At 40.2% G+C, this 15,486-nt stretch overlaps 2 protein-coding genes across 9 annotated transcripts in view; both read left to right on the top strand.

Annotated features, from left to right (window-relative positions):
* HOXB9 (homeobox B9) overlaps positions 1-6,315 on the top strand; it is a 45,899-nt gene extending 39,584 nt beyond the window's left edge. For 4 of the 7 annotated variants that reach the window (XM_039333148.1, XM_039333147.1, XM_039333145.1 and 1 more), the window contains one exon: positions 3,048-6,315. In XM_039333148.1, coding sequence (XP_039189082.1) covers positions 3,048-3,283 — 236 coding nt within the window. In that variant the 3' untranslated portion in view covers positions 3,284-6,315. The remainder of the gene's footprint in view (positions 1-3,047) is intronic. The other 3 variants (XR_005555488.1, XR_005555486.1, XR_005555485.1) reach the window with 1 other exon arrangement.
* Positions 6,316-11,927: 5,612 nt separating this feature from the next.
* Positions 11,928-15,111, top strand: HOXB8 (homeobox B8). Of its 2 annotated transcripts, none has more exons than XM_039333150.1 (2): positions 11,928-12,894; positions 13,794-15,111. In XM_039333150.1, the coding sequence occupies exons 1-2, from the start codon at positions 12,468-12,470 to the stop codon at positions 14,096-14,098; spliced, it is 732 nt and encodes a 243-aa protein (XP_039189084.1). In that variant the 5' UTR covers positions 11,928-12,467; the 3' UTR covers positions 14,099-15,111. The 2 variants fall into 2 exon arrangements, with proteins under 2 accessions (XP_039189084.1, XP_039189083.1); XM_039333149.1 differs by having other exon boundaries at positions 13,791-15,110.
* Positions 15,112-15,486: the final 375 nt, after the last annotated feature.

Genomic DNA, 15,486 nt, shown 5'->3' with positions numbered 1-15,486 from the left:
TTCCCCCCCCCCCATCTAAGCCACTGGTGTTAAATCTAGGACTGGGGGTTCTGGAGCGGGTGGTTTTGCCCGGCTTTTAGTGTATTGTTGGAAGTGAAATAAGCGTGGAAATTGGGCAGTGTGGGTTGGAAGGGACGCGGTTCGACTTTACTTGCAGCCGGTGGCGTGAGGAAGGGACAGTTGCTTCGCGAGCTTCGGTTGTATGTATAAAAATTGGCGGTGGTGGAGGACAACAATAATAGATTGGGGAAGTATTGAATGAGCCTCGGTGTGTGTGTGTGTGTGTCCGTATGCTTCTTTGGAGAGAGGCTAAAGGAGGAATAGACGGGAGAATGAAAATAGTGTGGAAAGAGGATCCCATTAAGAACTAAGAAGGGAGATTCAATTCTCCAAGTGTCCTTATTTACCTTGAAGGATCCCGATCCCTGGTAGCGTGCGCTGTCTTCTTTGTTTATTGTTGTTTGGGTATGAAATGTACACCCCCGCGTGGGTATGAATATTTCAGACCCAATGCCTTCCCTTCTCCCTCCCCAAAACTGAATCAATAAATAAAAGAAGCAAGCTTTATTAGGAGTTTTTCTTTGTTTTAAATTTATTAAGAGGATCATATTATAAACTTAATCATGTAGGCTTCTTTCTGCAATTTGAACACTATTATCTCTCCCCGCCCTCCCCCACAGGCACCTTCGAGGAAAAATATTGTGAGGAAACCTGGAGTAGGATGGGATGGATCAAGAATGGAAATTAAATCAAAATTAATGCAAATCTTCTTTTGTTCTTTTTACTTATAATGCAAGGCGAATTTCTCGGCTTCTTTCTCTTTGCCTTTTGCCCAATGCCGGGGATATTTCCAACAAGAGAGTTGACTTCAGTATTGTGATACATGCGGATTCCCTAATAGTTTCAAATCAGGATGTAGGTTATTTCATTCACAAGGTGACTTTCCAAGAAATTTATTTATTTATTTCCATTATTGAAGGAAAGGGGGTGCCAGTGATGGTGATGATGATGACAACAATTTTGTATTTGAATTTTTCTCAAATTTAAATATTTGAAAAAATGGGGAAGATTGAAGAGAAAAGCTTTTTCTGGCTTCTACTCCCTCCCCTCCTCCCCTTCCCACCGGCTCCAGAATGGAGGGGGAGAGAGAGAGAGAGAGAGTAAAAAGAGAGAGAGAGGGAGAGAGAGAGACCTTGCTGAGAAAAGGCTCGGTTCCCAGAGATCCAGACTGTCCACCGGTATCGGAGTCAAGTTCGGTGGGGTGAAGATGCGGAAAAGGTAGAAATGGGGGGGGGGAAGCAAAAGAAGAGAAGGACCCCATTTGCCCCAGACAGAAGTTAGGCTTTCACCTCTGTGCAATTCAGCTTCTTTATTGACAGAAAAGCATTGCCTTGAGTCTAATACACACCCTGTCTTTATATGTGCATGTGTGCTTTTGTGTATGTATTTATGAATGTGCATTTGGTGTTAAGAATAGCCTACTAACTAAAACTCCCGCCCCTCCTTCTTTCTTCACACACCTCTCCTCTTCCTTCCTTCTCTTGTTTTGTTTTGTTTTGTTGTCTTTTGTTTCCTGTTTGAGGAATTGTGTGAAATGAAAAATAAACTTGTTTTCCTGTGCCATACCTCATCTTTTCATGAAATGCCAAGAAATCACACCCACATCCATATCCCTAAAAAGGGGACCATTGTGGAGAATTCCTTCCCTTGCCATTGAAGATAGGTAGCAGTATTAATTATTAACAAAAATGACTTTCTTTAATATTTAATTTTTTGCTTATTAGAGTCAGCCACTTCTGTGAAGGAAGTAATTGCTAAGATTAGGAAGAGAGTGGAAACTAAGTGTGTGTGTGTGTGTGTGTGTGTGCTTGTTGTGTGTTTTGAGAGAGAGAGAGAGAGAGAGAGAGAGAGAATGGATTTCATTTTATCCAGGGAGAAATGGCGGCCATACCCCCTCTTGCCATTCAACAAGAATTCAGACCTGCAAGGCTGCTTTTAATTTCAGCAGGAGGCCAGGAAACCAGGCAAGAGGCTGGCTTTTCTGCTGCAGCACCCCCAGCCCCTTCCCTTGGTAGCAAAATTCCCTGTATGTGAAAGAACCCAGTTACTAATGGATTAAGCTAGTTTGGCTCTACATGAACAGCACAACACACACACTCACACCCAGCTGCCTTTTTTTGTTTTGTTTTGTTTTGCCTTTGGTGGAGAGGTGGCCACATCAGACCTACTGTAGTCTCGAGTAAATCTATTTACTCACCTCTCGCATTTTACTGACTTGGCTTCTAGTCACAATGTTGGTCTTTCTCTGCCCTTTATAAAAGGTCTCATGAATTCTCCAATGCAGGGCTCTTACTTCTGAAACTCTGCTTGTCTAAAATAATATCCATGGGCAGAAGGCACCATATGCCACTGCTGGGGAGACTGTTGTGGCTTTCAGGAGAAGATACCTCCCCTCTCCGTTTGATCCCCTACTTTGCTGGGTTAGGAGTTATGGGTGAAAACACGGGCAATATGTTTCTCTCTTGTAAGAAACAAAAGAAGGAATGAATGAATTTCTATTTTATGGAAATATAAATGGATGGAAAAATATGCCTTTCACACCAATTTTTAAAATATGTGTGTGGATTGTTTACCTATCCAAGTACCATATAAATAGATTCATTTAAAACATTTGAATAAAGGACCATCTTCTTCCTTCCTTCCTTCCATCCTTCCTACCTACCTACCTACCTTTCTGTCTTTTATATGTAAATAGATATAATCTTCCATCTCTGAAATAAATTACTCATTTTGATTTTCCTTTCCCCCCTTTCCTTTCTAAAGTCTTATTTGCTAGTTGCATGTCAAATATGACTGCAGATATATTTTGTACATTTACTTTTCCAACATTATATTATAGATAAGACTTGGTAGGTCTCCACTGCACATGAGCTTGTCTTCAAATAATTCAAAACTTGATCCAAAGAGATTTTAAGAAACTTGGAGGTTTTGGTGTCAATTCCTGAGTAACCTTGTTTTGTTGTTTTTTGTTTGTTTGTTTTTCTCAGGTAATCCAGCAGCCAACTGGTTGCATGCTCGTTCCTCCAGGAAGAAAAGATGCCCCTATACAAAATATCAGACCCTGGAACTGGAGAAGGAATTTCTGTTCAACATGTACCTCACCAGGGACCGTAGACATGAAGTGGCCAGGCTTCTGAACCTGAGTGAAAGACAAGTCAAAATCTGGTTTCAGAATCGCAGGATGAAAATGAAGAAAATGAATAAGGAACAGGGAAAAGAGTGAAACTTTCTTCTGCTTCCTCCTTTCTCTGTTCTACCCCAATTTTCATCCCCCCCAAACTTAGATGGTTTTTGATGGTCAATGACTTCCTTCTCAGCTGTGCTTGAGATGAGGACAAAAGCAAGCAAGCCAGAAAGAGGCCTCTCCTGCTTGACAGGAAAAGGATTCAGAAGACTACACATGCTTGTTTCCATTTGACAACCTTCCCACTTTTAAAATATATTTACTGATCACTCCAGTAAGGGACAATAAGTGGGGTGGGGGATGCTATGCACTGAAAGGTAATTGTTGATAGGCAATAGTCTGTAAGCATAGCTACTTCTTTTGTTTGTTAGACTTTCCCAAACCTGAAGCCTTCCAAATAGTGTGAGCTTCAAATCCCCCCCTCCTTACCATAATAAATAAAAATGGGGAGAATTGTAATGCAAGGCATTGGATAGGCAGCAATTGGAAGAGGGTTGCTTTGAATGCTATTGATTAAGCCAAGAAAAAGAAAAAAAAAAGGCTGACCTTAAACCTGTCATCAAGTAAGGACACGTCCCCCCCATCCCCAGGCTGGAACTGGATTGATCCAGGAGCAACAACTATACAGAGGCCCAAGTGAAGGATATCCCAATTCAACCTCCTCATCACATTCTTTTTCTTAAGGCAAATAAGATCTCCCCTCTGTTCATGGAGTACAAGGAGGAAAACTCCAGGAAAACATTTATAAACCACTAACTTTTTGAGGGCTTGCATTCAGAAGGCATCTCTCTTTCCTCCCTTAGCCTATCAGATGAACAACTTTTAGAAAGAAAAATATTTTAGTCACAATGTTGCCCCAAGCAATGCCCAAACTTTCACCAGACATCCAGGGAAAACATTCCCTGGCTTGCTTATTCCTTTCCTTCTCTTTATTTGACTTTGGAGAAAATTCAACCTTCCACTAAGGCATTTTTAAGGAGAAAAAGAGGGTCAGAAAGCTATAATCTTTGAACTGCATCTGAAGCTAGATACCTAAATGTGTAAAAGCAAGGGACTCTTTGCTTTTGGTATCTATAATTTATTAAGGACAAGAGTTATTCAGAAGGGCACTCAAGTACCAAGTGTGATAGAGGGTCTCTGAGTCAACCCTCATTTATCCGGTTTCACAGAGAAGTTTTAATACTTGAATGTTGTAGGTTCCTACCCCTCTCCTTGTCTTGGAGCACGTTTCACATTTAAAGGAACAGGAACACGGGAGTGACCCAAAAGGGTAGTTGATTGCTTCTGAGCTAGAAATTGCTTCTTTTGATTCTTAATACTTTTTATACCATCATTGTTTACAAACAGAAAAACAGTCCCATTAAATAAAAAGGGGGTTCCATGTCTTTGTTAGCCCCATTCTCCACTTTTAAATAATCAGACTTGGGATTCTGTTTCCTTTATGACTATTGAAATGAGTTCAACCCCAACCTTTTGGAGGACTGGGATGCAATGGGGTTGGGGAGAGGGGGGTAGGTAAGTTACTTTAGTGCAAGGTGCATATATGGTTTTGGGAGGGCTCTTCTGTCGTTTCTGTAGGGAAAACTTTGTGAATGTGCTCTTGTGAAGGTTCCTCTTGTTTTCTGTGGCTTATAAGAATGTAAAATGGGGCTTAAACCACTTTAAGCTTTTAAACAGTTGCAGAACCAGACATGGCTCTACATTTCTAAACTGATTTCCATTGCTATTATTATGCACTCCCACTTTTTAGAAATAACACCATTCTACTGGTGAGAAATTTTCATAACATAACAGGGATGAGAAAGAGGGGAGGGGAAAAATATTTGCCTAAATGTAAGGCTCTTTGTAGACAGAAATCCCAGAAGAAAAATCTAATTTCATAGAGTGATGTACAGAATTTTTCTACCACTTTTTTTGTCTGCCGTCATTCTTTCAAAATTTGATAGGCAGATTTTAACTTTACATTTCAAATAGCATTGCCTGGTTTGAAGGATTTTCTGAAATGGCAAGCAAATAAATCTTTTACTCCAGCACATTTTTAACAATATTTTAGTGGGTTTTTGAAAAATTGCTTGGGGGGGGGGAGAAACAAAAACTTGAAATGCCCACATCCAAGGCAAGTTGTCTTAGATCAGGAAAGAAGGATTGCTGGGCAAATCCTCTACAAAGCTAACAAATTGTTGCTGCGGGAGAAAAATATAGGGCATACCCATGGCTTAAATTCTGCTAACTTCATACTGTTTTCAAAACCAATTTTACATTGGATTTTTAAAGAAAAAGTCTGAGCTTCTGCATTTATCTATTTAACTTCTCCTAATAAAAAGAAAGTTGGAGGTATTGTTTGGTTTTTAGATAGGATTGCCAGCATTAGAGAGCCTATTGCACCCCAGCTGGGTTGTGGGAGGACTTGAGATGGTTTGGGGTTTTATCGCGGCATTTTTTATTTGCCTCCAATAATTCTCAAGGCCGATCAGACACCCTGAGCGTTGCAGAAAAACTGCTCTGAAATTCTTCCAAGATTAATATAAACATTTTGTAAAGAAAAACATTCTCCACACATGTATTAGCATATTAACTGATTTTAGTCATAGATGCCTTCCTAGACCTTATTAGTGAAGACAAGAAATGTTTTTGAAAGCTGCATTTTTGGTAACGCATGGATTAATAAGAGAAACTAGTTGATTTCATTAGAAAAAAAAGTCTCTCTGTAGAGGAAAAATGTTGAAAAAATTAGTTTCTTCAGTTCTATAAGGTCAAACTGTATTTTCCACAGTTCTTTAATCCCACAGAATAAAAATCAGTTTAAAGGGGACCCTGACCTATATCTCATTGTGTTATATGCCTTTTTCTAAAACTGCAGAAATATTTGCACTTGTGTTTGTTTTTCTTTAATGGCTCTTTAGTGTGTATTATAAAGATCTTTTAGATTTGATTTGGTTTGTTGGAGATTCTCTCCTTTGTCCTTAGAAAAAGCTCATTCTCAGTGTATTTTTATTTCTTTCCTTGTAAAGTCTGCTCCATCTCTAAATCTCTTCAGCAAAACAGAAATAAAGCAGTTCTCTGTCTTTCAATATGTGCCTAAAAGAGTCTTTCTTGCTACTTTTACACCAGAAAACAAAATAAAACATAAAGGACCCATGAATGAATGAGGGAATATATATGAGTGAATGAATGTGATGTTTACATAAAGAAAGGTGTAGACAGTGAAGGTTGTTTTCCACAGGGATGGAAGGATGATGATCCAGAATTCTTCAGAGAAGGAATATTTTTCAATGCCCAGTAATTATCTGGTAATTTTTATCAAAAAATAACTCAGATTAAAAGAATAATATTTTGGATTTTGCCAAAGCCATCTGGATATCTTTATACTCTATTCAAAAGAAAATCATGCATTGTTGTTTCCATTTTTGTTTATGTCCAAAATCCACATAATTGTACAACTTTTTGAAAGGTTATGAAGCCTTTGTTAAAAAACAACAAGCAAATTATCTCCATTACCACAGACATGCATGCATGTATGTATATGTGTGTGTACATGCGCACCCGTGTGCACACACACACACATGAATATATATTCTAAAAAAAATGAAATGATTGCTAAATGCTGGGTATTACTGGAGTAGAAGTAGGAAAGTAGCTTGTCATAAAAGAGAGAAGAAAACTCTGCGTGGTAGGCTGCAATAAAAGAATATGACCACCATAAAACTTTATAGGGTATAAATTTCTGAAGGTTAAGGAACTAAGCGACTGTAAAGCAAACAAGAGTAGGAAACTTTCAGAAGCTCCTAAATTACCAGAATGTCTTTCTATGGTGGGGGAAGAGGAGGAGGAGGAAGAAGAAGAAGAAGCAAAGATGTATTTTTGTCTATTTCATGCAGAAATAAGAAAGATTTAAAAAGAGGGGGGAAATGAAACAGGGAGGAGGGAGGACAGAAAGAAAGCATTTCTTAATGTATCCAAATCCTGTGGGTTCTTTGTCCAGGCGTTTCTTATCACTTTCAAGTTGCCAGCATCCTGGATCATAAACTCTCAGCAACACCCCCTTTCTCCCCCTCCCCCAACACCCTATCACCATCACCACCAAATGTAGACACACACTCAAAGTCCTGGCCAGACGTCTGGTTTTGAAAAGCTTTTTCTGCCCTCTTTTTAATCTATTTACAACCCAAGCTTTCCCTTCCAAAGCAGAATACTTCAATTGTTTAGTCTCCAGCTTTAAAACAATGGTGGTTTTTCAAAAGCAGAATCCCCGGTCTCTGTCTTTTATTGCCCTGAAAACGACCGGATGGAAAGCAACGCCGTAGAACTAACCAAGAATTCTGAGGAGGCAGGAGGCGACGGTCACTTTCAGAAGAAATCCTATACACTCCTCCATGATTTATCATAGGTAACAACCCTTTAAAATGCACACAATGGAAAAGATGGGATCCATAAAAGCATCACAACCAATCTCCCTAACCATCTTTGCTTATTATCATCTATTATTTTTACGGGCGTCTTACTTCGAATGGTCGTTAGATGGTGCTATCACTCCATGGCAGAAATAACCGGGCCGCAGTGTCTTTCTCTCGTGAGTCTACAACACCTTGATTTCATTACGAACAATAAACGGAATTGTTGCTCGAAACTATTGTGAATAAATCCCCAAGCATAAAATATAGGACTAATCATGGCGATCTTTCTGGAGCGTTTCTTCTCAGAAGGTATAAATACTCGGCCCATTGGAAGGCTAGCAAAGAAGGAAGGATGAAAACTTGTCACACAAAGGCCGTGGAGAAGATCTCCTGCACACACTCCGAGCCAAAGAAGGGGAGTTTGTATAATTGTTTCTGCGCAACCCCATTTGTCTTAACAGAGCTTTGTGGGAACAATTTAATGCTGAACTTGTTACCCAGGGTATGATTAAACGTGTGTGTTCTGCATCCCATCCAGCCCTCTCTGCGTGTGATTGTAAGCAAACAGTTCTTTAACCGCGGAGCAATGTTCTTTGGCCCCTCTAGTTGTTTCGTGATGTCAAAAGGATTCGATATTTATACCGCTATTTTCAAAATATAGGATTTATTTAGCTAGAGAAGAAAGATAGGTCACAAAATCTGGGAAATGTCATGCATTATCCAGCCCACAGTATATCTGGGAATACTTTGATGGGAATCGTTGTAAATCATTACATAGTATGGAAATTTTAAGAGAATCATCATAAATATCCTTAAATATTTGCAGAGTTGTTGAACTGTTCATTCTCCAGTGTACTTGTCCAGCTTTTGAAGAATGTGAAGGAATTCTGTGGCAACACAAATTCCAGAATATTTTGTTTTTGTGCTTAGTTACATTAGAAAAGGACAGGGACTTTCTAGGCGAATCAAAGAGAAATTTACCTGTAATATGGTTCTTTCAAAATATAATTAGGACCAAGTAACTCCAACACCAACCTCTCTCTTTTTTAAAAAAAGGATATAGATGTGTATGTGTGTATGTAACCGTGGGCACACACACATATGTATACCTGCTTTTTCTGTGTGTATGTGAAACAAGTATTTTCCAATGCCACATTCAAAAGCACTGTCAGTTCACAAAGGAACTCTATGAATAAAAGAGATCAATAGGAAGTAAAAAAGTGATTAAAAACTACAATCAGAATACATTTTAATAAAGATGTTTTATAAAGAAAAATGTACAAAAAAGATAACCAAGTGTCAGAAACAGTCAAGATTCCATAAATTGATTAAATAATACCCAGCGGATTTTCTACATTACAAAACTGAACTTCAAGGAAAAAAAGAGAGATTGAATGTGGATAGTCAGAAAATAAGAAAACATCTTCCCCTTTCTACTGAAATTCCAGGCAATGTTCAGCAACTCTAAAATACATAAAAGCTGCAATCTTTTAACCAGATGTACTTTGTGCTAATTAATAGAAAAAAACCCTCTTTTTTTAATCCACTCATGGAGCTATAAAACAATGAGAACTTACAATTTACCAAGTGATGTATTTTGGGGATAGATTTCCTAATAAATCTTTCCTCCGCTGGGTATTTGTAAATTATATTCTCACTTTCTCTGGTGGTTTCCCCCTCCCCATTCCCTATAATAGAAACATTTGCCTTTCATCAGAGGCCCCAAGTACAGTATACGCATGATTTAATGCTGATGACGATTCTTCATAGGATATCAAACACTAAATTGCCCTGCACATTTCTTAAAATGCTAACTTCCAGGATAACTCAGCTATCTTATCTTAATTCTGGTTCCTCTTCTTTCTCCTTTCTCTCTCTCTCACCCCCCCCATAAACACACACACACACACACACACACACACACACACACACAAAGAGCAGAGCAGAGCACTAGGCGCATCCTGGTAGTCAGCGTTTGCAGATTAACAAATGCCTTCGGAGATGTCAGCCAGGTATATCTTTCTTTAAAAATGCCAGCAAATTCTAAGTATTTGAGGACTGGTTGTAAATACATACTAGTTGTGGGAATAATTTTTGAGAGAGCTTATGGAGCAATCCTGTAGGTACTTATTCAGAGATAATCCTTATTATGTTCAGTAGTGTAGGACTGCATTTCACAGGTAAATGTTAGAAAGTTTGTGGCTTAGTTGCTGAGGAAATATTGGAGCTAAATTCTCAGTAAGATTCCAAAGATTGCCCTATAAATCTGGGAAAATATTGGAGAAGGAAAAAGCTGGCCCCTATTTTGTTTTATTACTGGAAAAATTTATGGATAGCAATAATCAAATATTTTTTTAAAAGTGTTTGTTGCATTGAGCAGATAGGAAAAGAAAATATAGAAATAAAAGCTCTATTTTTAAGCACTCATTTCAAGTATTTCAGGAATTTTAGAGAGCGGAGAAGGGTTGGAGAAAAAATAGCCTTTAAACAAATGAAACAGACTTGTTTTTACCTTTAAAATATAATTTTTAAGCCTTCTCATTCTGTTTTGTTTCTTTCCTCCTCCTTCCCTCTCAGTTGAATAGGTATCATAATATGAATTATTGTTTCAAAAGATACATCTCAGGATTTTGACTGAAAGATATACAGAACTTTGAAATGGTTTGGATTGGATTGGAATTGTTTGAATTCATCTTTGGGATGTTAACCAAATATAACTGTATGTTGGTGGAGAAGGGGCACGGCTGGAAGAAGAGAAGCTGGAGTGTTTGGCCCTTTTCAAGATTCCCAACACAAAAAGTGAGATCACAGCAAGCAAAAATTATGTGATTTCATATAATGCAGAAATATCACCTCTGTGTATCAGGGTGTGAAGGAGTGACTGGAAAAACAAGCTTATACAGCTGGGAAACTTTACATTTGAGGGTTAGGATTGGCATCTTTTGGAGCAGGGAGGACACAGAAAGCTCCATGAAAATAATTGCTGATAGAGCTAAAGGACTCCTAGAATTTACTTTCCGGTGGTCATAGGTGGTGGTGGCGGAGGTGGTGTGAATGGTTGAGTTAGCAAAGCTGAAAGCAACTTAAAGCAATGTCAGAAAACCTTCTTCCTATAATCTCATTCTCTCTCCCCCCCCTGTTTTTCTGGGGGGGGATCTTTCCCAGTTAAAAGCACCTTGTGGTTTGAACTAGGCTTTGGGGGGGGGCTACTTCTGAGGATGGCACACATATGAACCCTAGGTTAAGGAGACCCACATCTGTGGTGGGAAATGAGGGAAGATGGGAGATAGCTTCCCTTCTGCTGGAACAGAAGGGGGGAGAATGTGGTAGGAGGGGTGGTATCAGGGAGCTGAAAAGTCAACTTTATATATGAAAAACTATAATCATTTTAATTCAGTATTGACACCCCAACATCTTGCAATAATGGTATTTAGGTGCCAATCGAAACCTGGGTTTTATAGCCATGGAGCGAAGAACTCATAAAAACTCTTTTAACAGTTTTTTATGTAGTGCAATATAACTGGCAAGAACATACCAGTGTGTGTGTGTGGTTTTGTTTTGTTTTGCTTTTTTAGATATTTATTTGTTTGACTTTCTTTCTGTGTGTATGTCTGTGTTTGTGTGCCTACACATCTTTTTATTTAGCTTTAATTTTTTTGTGCAGTATAATTTGTTACACAGTTTAAGGCCCTATCTTTTTTGGAAGGAGGCTGTTACAAATGGACCCTTTCTTTCTTTTGGCACTGATGCTTAAGCCTTTATCAATAATAAGGAAATTGATCATTAAAATGTTAAATCTGACTATCTCGTTTGTTTTAAAATATGTTGAGGCTATAGGACGCCATAGGATTTGATAACTTGGTATTAAAATATCAATTACATTTATAGGAGGCTTTTAGAAAAAAAGGAATAGCAATTAAATCTGGCCTCTTTTTAGAGTTTTCCAAAGCAACTCTGACATTTTCCAAAGGGCTAAAACTGCCTCGTTAAAATAAAATAAAAAAAAATGAAAATTAACGATGGGAGCAAAGCCTCTCTTTAATTTTTCAACCCTCCCCAAATATCAATCTTTTGGGTGGGCTTAGGTAGATGATTTGTCGCGAGGCGAAGGCGAGAGATATCTCATTAACGTAGATAGTTTAGCATATTTAATCTCTATATTTACCCCACCCACCCCCTCCCTCTCTCCCTTGCGCTCTCTGCTCTCCGCTCTCTCTCTCTTGCTCTCTCTCTCTCTCTCTCTCTTTCCTTCTCTGTCTCCCACTCACTCTCCTTCCTGCTCGCAGGCTGTTCAGAGTCCGTGTGGAGTATGTGGAAACCAATAGGATGAGGGTTCCGTAATAGATGCAAATGATCCAGAAAAGACACTGCGAAATATGAACAAACTCATTTGCTCCGAAGTAAATCACGGAAAACTGTTTATGAACTGGCACTTCGCCTTGGAAATGTAAAGCGAGAACTTTTTTAAGTGCCGATATATACATATATATTTTAAGGGGGGGGTTAAAGAAGAAGGTGGAAAAAAGAAGAAAAAGGAGAAGAGAGAGAAAGAGACACACATACAGAGAGGAATAATAATAACAACAGTCACAAACAACAACAGCAGCAGTTTAAAAAAGCGGAATCTGATAGCATGTTCATTGGGAAAGAGTTTTGACTCCATCCTCAGGATTTTTTTTTTTTTAAATCTATGCATATCTGTATATATTCCTGGAAATCACAAAGACTCGTTGGTTGGCGCCTCTTCGTAATCTTTTAACATCCTGTGGCTTTTCATCTCCCCTAACCCTGGTACCTAGATCTAGACCTATTTAAAATAAGCTATTTATATGACAATGAGCTCCTATTTTGTCAACTCCCTCTTCTCCAAGTACAAAACTGGGGACTCCCTGCGCCCCAACTTCTACGATTGTGGGTTCGCCCAAGAACTCGGAGGGAGACCGACGGTGGTGTACGGCCCGAGCACGGGGGGCACTTTCCAGCACCCCACCCAGATCCAGGAGTTCTACCACGGAGCGTCCTCTCTCTCCACCTCCCCTTACCAACAGAATCCCTGCGCCGTAGCGTGCCACGGGGATCCCAGCAACTTCTACGGCTATGACCCGTTGCAAAGACAAAGCCTCTTCAGCGCTCAGGAATCCGACCTGGTGCAATATCCAGATTGCAAGCTAGCCTCCACCGGCCTGGCAGAGGACGCGGACAATTCGGAGCAGAGCCCGTCTCCCACACAACTCTTTCCCTGGATGAGACCGCAAGGTGAGGAGGCATCTCAGGAAGGGCCAGGCGGCCAGCCATCGAGAAGGCATTTCCTGATCCCATAAAGCAATTTCGCCTTCCTTTTTTCCCACCTCTTCCACTATCTTTCATCCCCTCCCTCCTTCCCCCACCTCAACCCTTGGTTACTTTGTACTGTTTTATGAGCGTAAACTTTTGCACCTCTGAATTGCTTTATCGCTTAATTACCCTGAAAGGAACCTTTTCTCCTGAATGGGGAGAACTGGACTTCTCTCCCCTCCTTCTTTCAATCGGAGAAGCTTCCCCTAAAGTTTATGGTACTTTTACAACCTCCGAGACCCCCTTTTTGTGTCTCTCCTTGGCGTCCTCCGCCTCCTCCCTCCCTCCTCTCGCCGCTTTGGTTATTATCTTTTAAATCTCTGGAGATGCGAGGGGGGCAGGCGGCGGCGGCGGCGGTTGTTTTAAGGGCCGGGGAGGGCGTTTGTTGCCAGAAACCTGGGATGTCAGGAAGGGAATAATTTTCCCAAGAAAATGACAGGGATGGGAGGAAAGGAGGGAGCGAGGTGAGCTACCCAAGCACCCCGGGTGAGGTTGAAGCTCGGGCGAACAGAGGAGAGCGCATCTGTGGATCTCTTCGTCAGTGCCTCTCTCCATCCATGGCTGTGTAATTAACCTCCCCTTTGTACCGTACAAGAAGGGCAGTTCCGCCGCTGCCTTTGTGTGACTGTGTGTGTTTCTCTCTCTCTCTCTCTCTCCCCCCCCGAGTGTGTGTGTGTGTGTGTTTCTCTCTCTGAGTGTGTGTGTGTGTGTGTGTGTGTGCGTGTGTGTGCGCGCGCGTCTTTCGCTCTCTCTCCCTCTGTCCCTTAACCTGGTGGCTGTGTCTTCTCAATCTCCTTTTCTCTTTCCCCGCACCCCAGCAGCCGCTGGACGGAGGAGAGGCCGGCAAACCTACAGTCGTTACCAGACCCTGGAGCTAGAAAAAGAGTTCCTTTTTAATCCTTACCTGACCCGCAAGCGGAGAATTGAAGTCTCTCACGCCCTGGGACTGACCGAAAGGCAAGTGAAAATCTGGTTTCAAAACAGGAGGATGAAGTGGAAAAAGGAGAACAACAAAGATAAGTTCCCCAGCAGCAAATGTGAGCAAGAAGAATTGGAGAAACAGAAAATGGAAAGGGCTCAGGAGGTGGAAGAGGGCGGAGAAGCACAGACAGGGGACAAAAAGTAGGCGCTGGAAGACTGGACAGGCAAGCCTCAGAAAGCCGCCCCCCCCATTCTTCCATTAATTCCAGTTAATGTGAACGGTGGTTCTGACGGGGGGGAGGATAAATACTGCTTGGGGAGGGGAATCTCGCCTTTTATTGCTGTAAAACAATATAGCTGTGAGCGTCTTCTCCTGGATGTCCTTTGATACATACAATGAACTATATATTTAAAAAAAACCGAGACATCATGGGATCTTTTTAGCCTTGTTGTTTGTTATTTTTCATCTTCTGGCCAGTTAAGAATTAGTAATAGTGTAATGCAATAGCTTCTGTTAATCATGGCTGTGAAAAAATTCACTCTCTGTCTCTTTTTAATTCACCTCCCCTCCTTCTCTTCCTCTTTTCTTATTTTGACACCAGTGCTATGGAAATGATGTACAAAATATATACAGCATTGCACTTTTGAAGACTTTCTTCCTTACTCCTATTTTTTTTCTTTTTCTCATCCCTCCTCTGAAATACACCCCCCCTCTCTCTCATTTCTTGTCTCTCTCTTCTCTAGTGTTGTGGTTAAACTCCCTTTCTGCAGGTAGCTCTGAAAATATACCCAACAACATGAAACTGCCTATTTATGCTGTAGTTGTCTTGAGTTTTGATTGTCACAGACCCTCTTTCCTTTTGGGTTCCCATTTTGTTTTATTTATCTGTTTGTCTTTTTAAGTGTTTTTAACTTTTTAAAAAAGAAAGAAAAAGGAAAACAAAAGAAAAATAAAAGCTGTGTTTCTCGTTTTCTCTCTTGCCTTTCCCATTTAGTTGGCATGCACACAGTGGAAGAAGTTGTAAAAAGTGTTTTTCCCTTGTTTTTTTTTGTCCCCTCCCCTCTAGGTTTACTGTGAAAAAAAGAGAATGTATACTGTATACGTGAATTACTTTATTGGGGGTGGGGAAACTAATGCTATATTTTGTTGTTCTCTCTTCACCTTGTTCTATTGTTGAAGCTGGAAGCAGCAGAAGAAAGGAGTTAAAATAAAGTTTGCAAGCCACAATTTCCCCATGACATTGTTCTTTCTTCATTCTGCTTAACACTTCCTCCTGAACATCTAGAAGAAAAGGGTTGGGAAAATAAACACATATCCAAAACAGCTACTGCCATCCAAGAAAGCCTTCTAAGAGACACAAAAGAAACTTATGGCTTTCAGGGAAAAATGCACCTGAAATGTTGGTGGAAGTTTGGGAAGAGGGAAGGAAGGCAGAGAGAGAAGATGAGATTTCTTTTCTTTTGAAAGGTGTCTCAGCTTATCTTGGCTTCAGGTTAGGAGATTGGCTAAATATTTTTAGTTTCAGAAAAGTTATGCTAATGAGGTCTGCATGTGCCTCTATTTTATCACTGCTGAATTCCAGCTTACTGCCC

Source organism: Crotalus tigris, unplaced genomic scaffold (assembly GCF_016545835.1).
Source record: "Crotalus tigris isolate CLP2741 ecotype Arizona unplaced genomic scaffold, ASM1654583v1 scf7180000024472.5447098, whole genome shotgun sequence".
Lineage (NCBI taxonomy): Eukaryota > Metazoa > Chordata > Lepidosauria > Squamata > Viperidae > Crotalus > Crotalus tigris.
The sequence above is the reverse complement of the archived record's forward strand: the minus strand, read 5'-3'. Positions and strand labels throughout refer to the sequence as shown.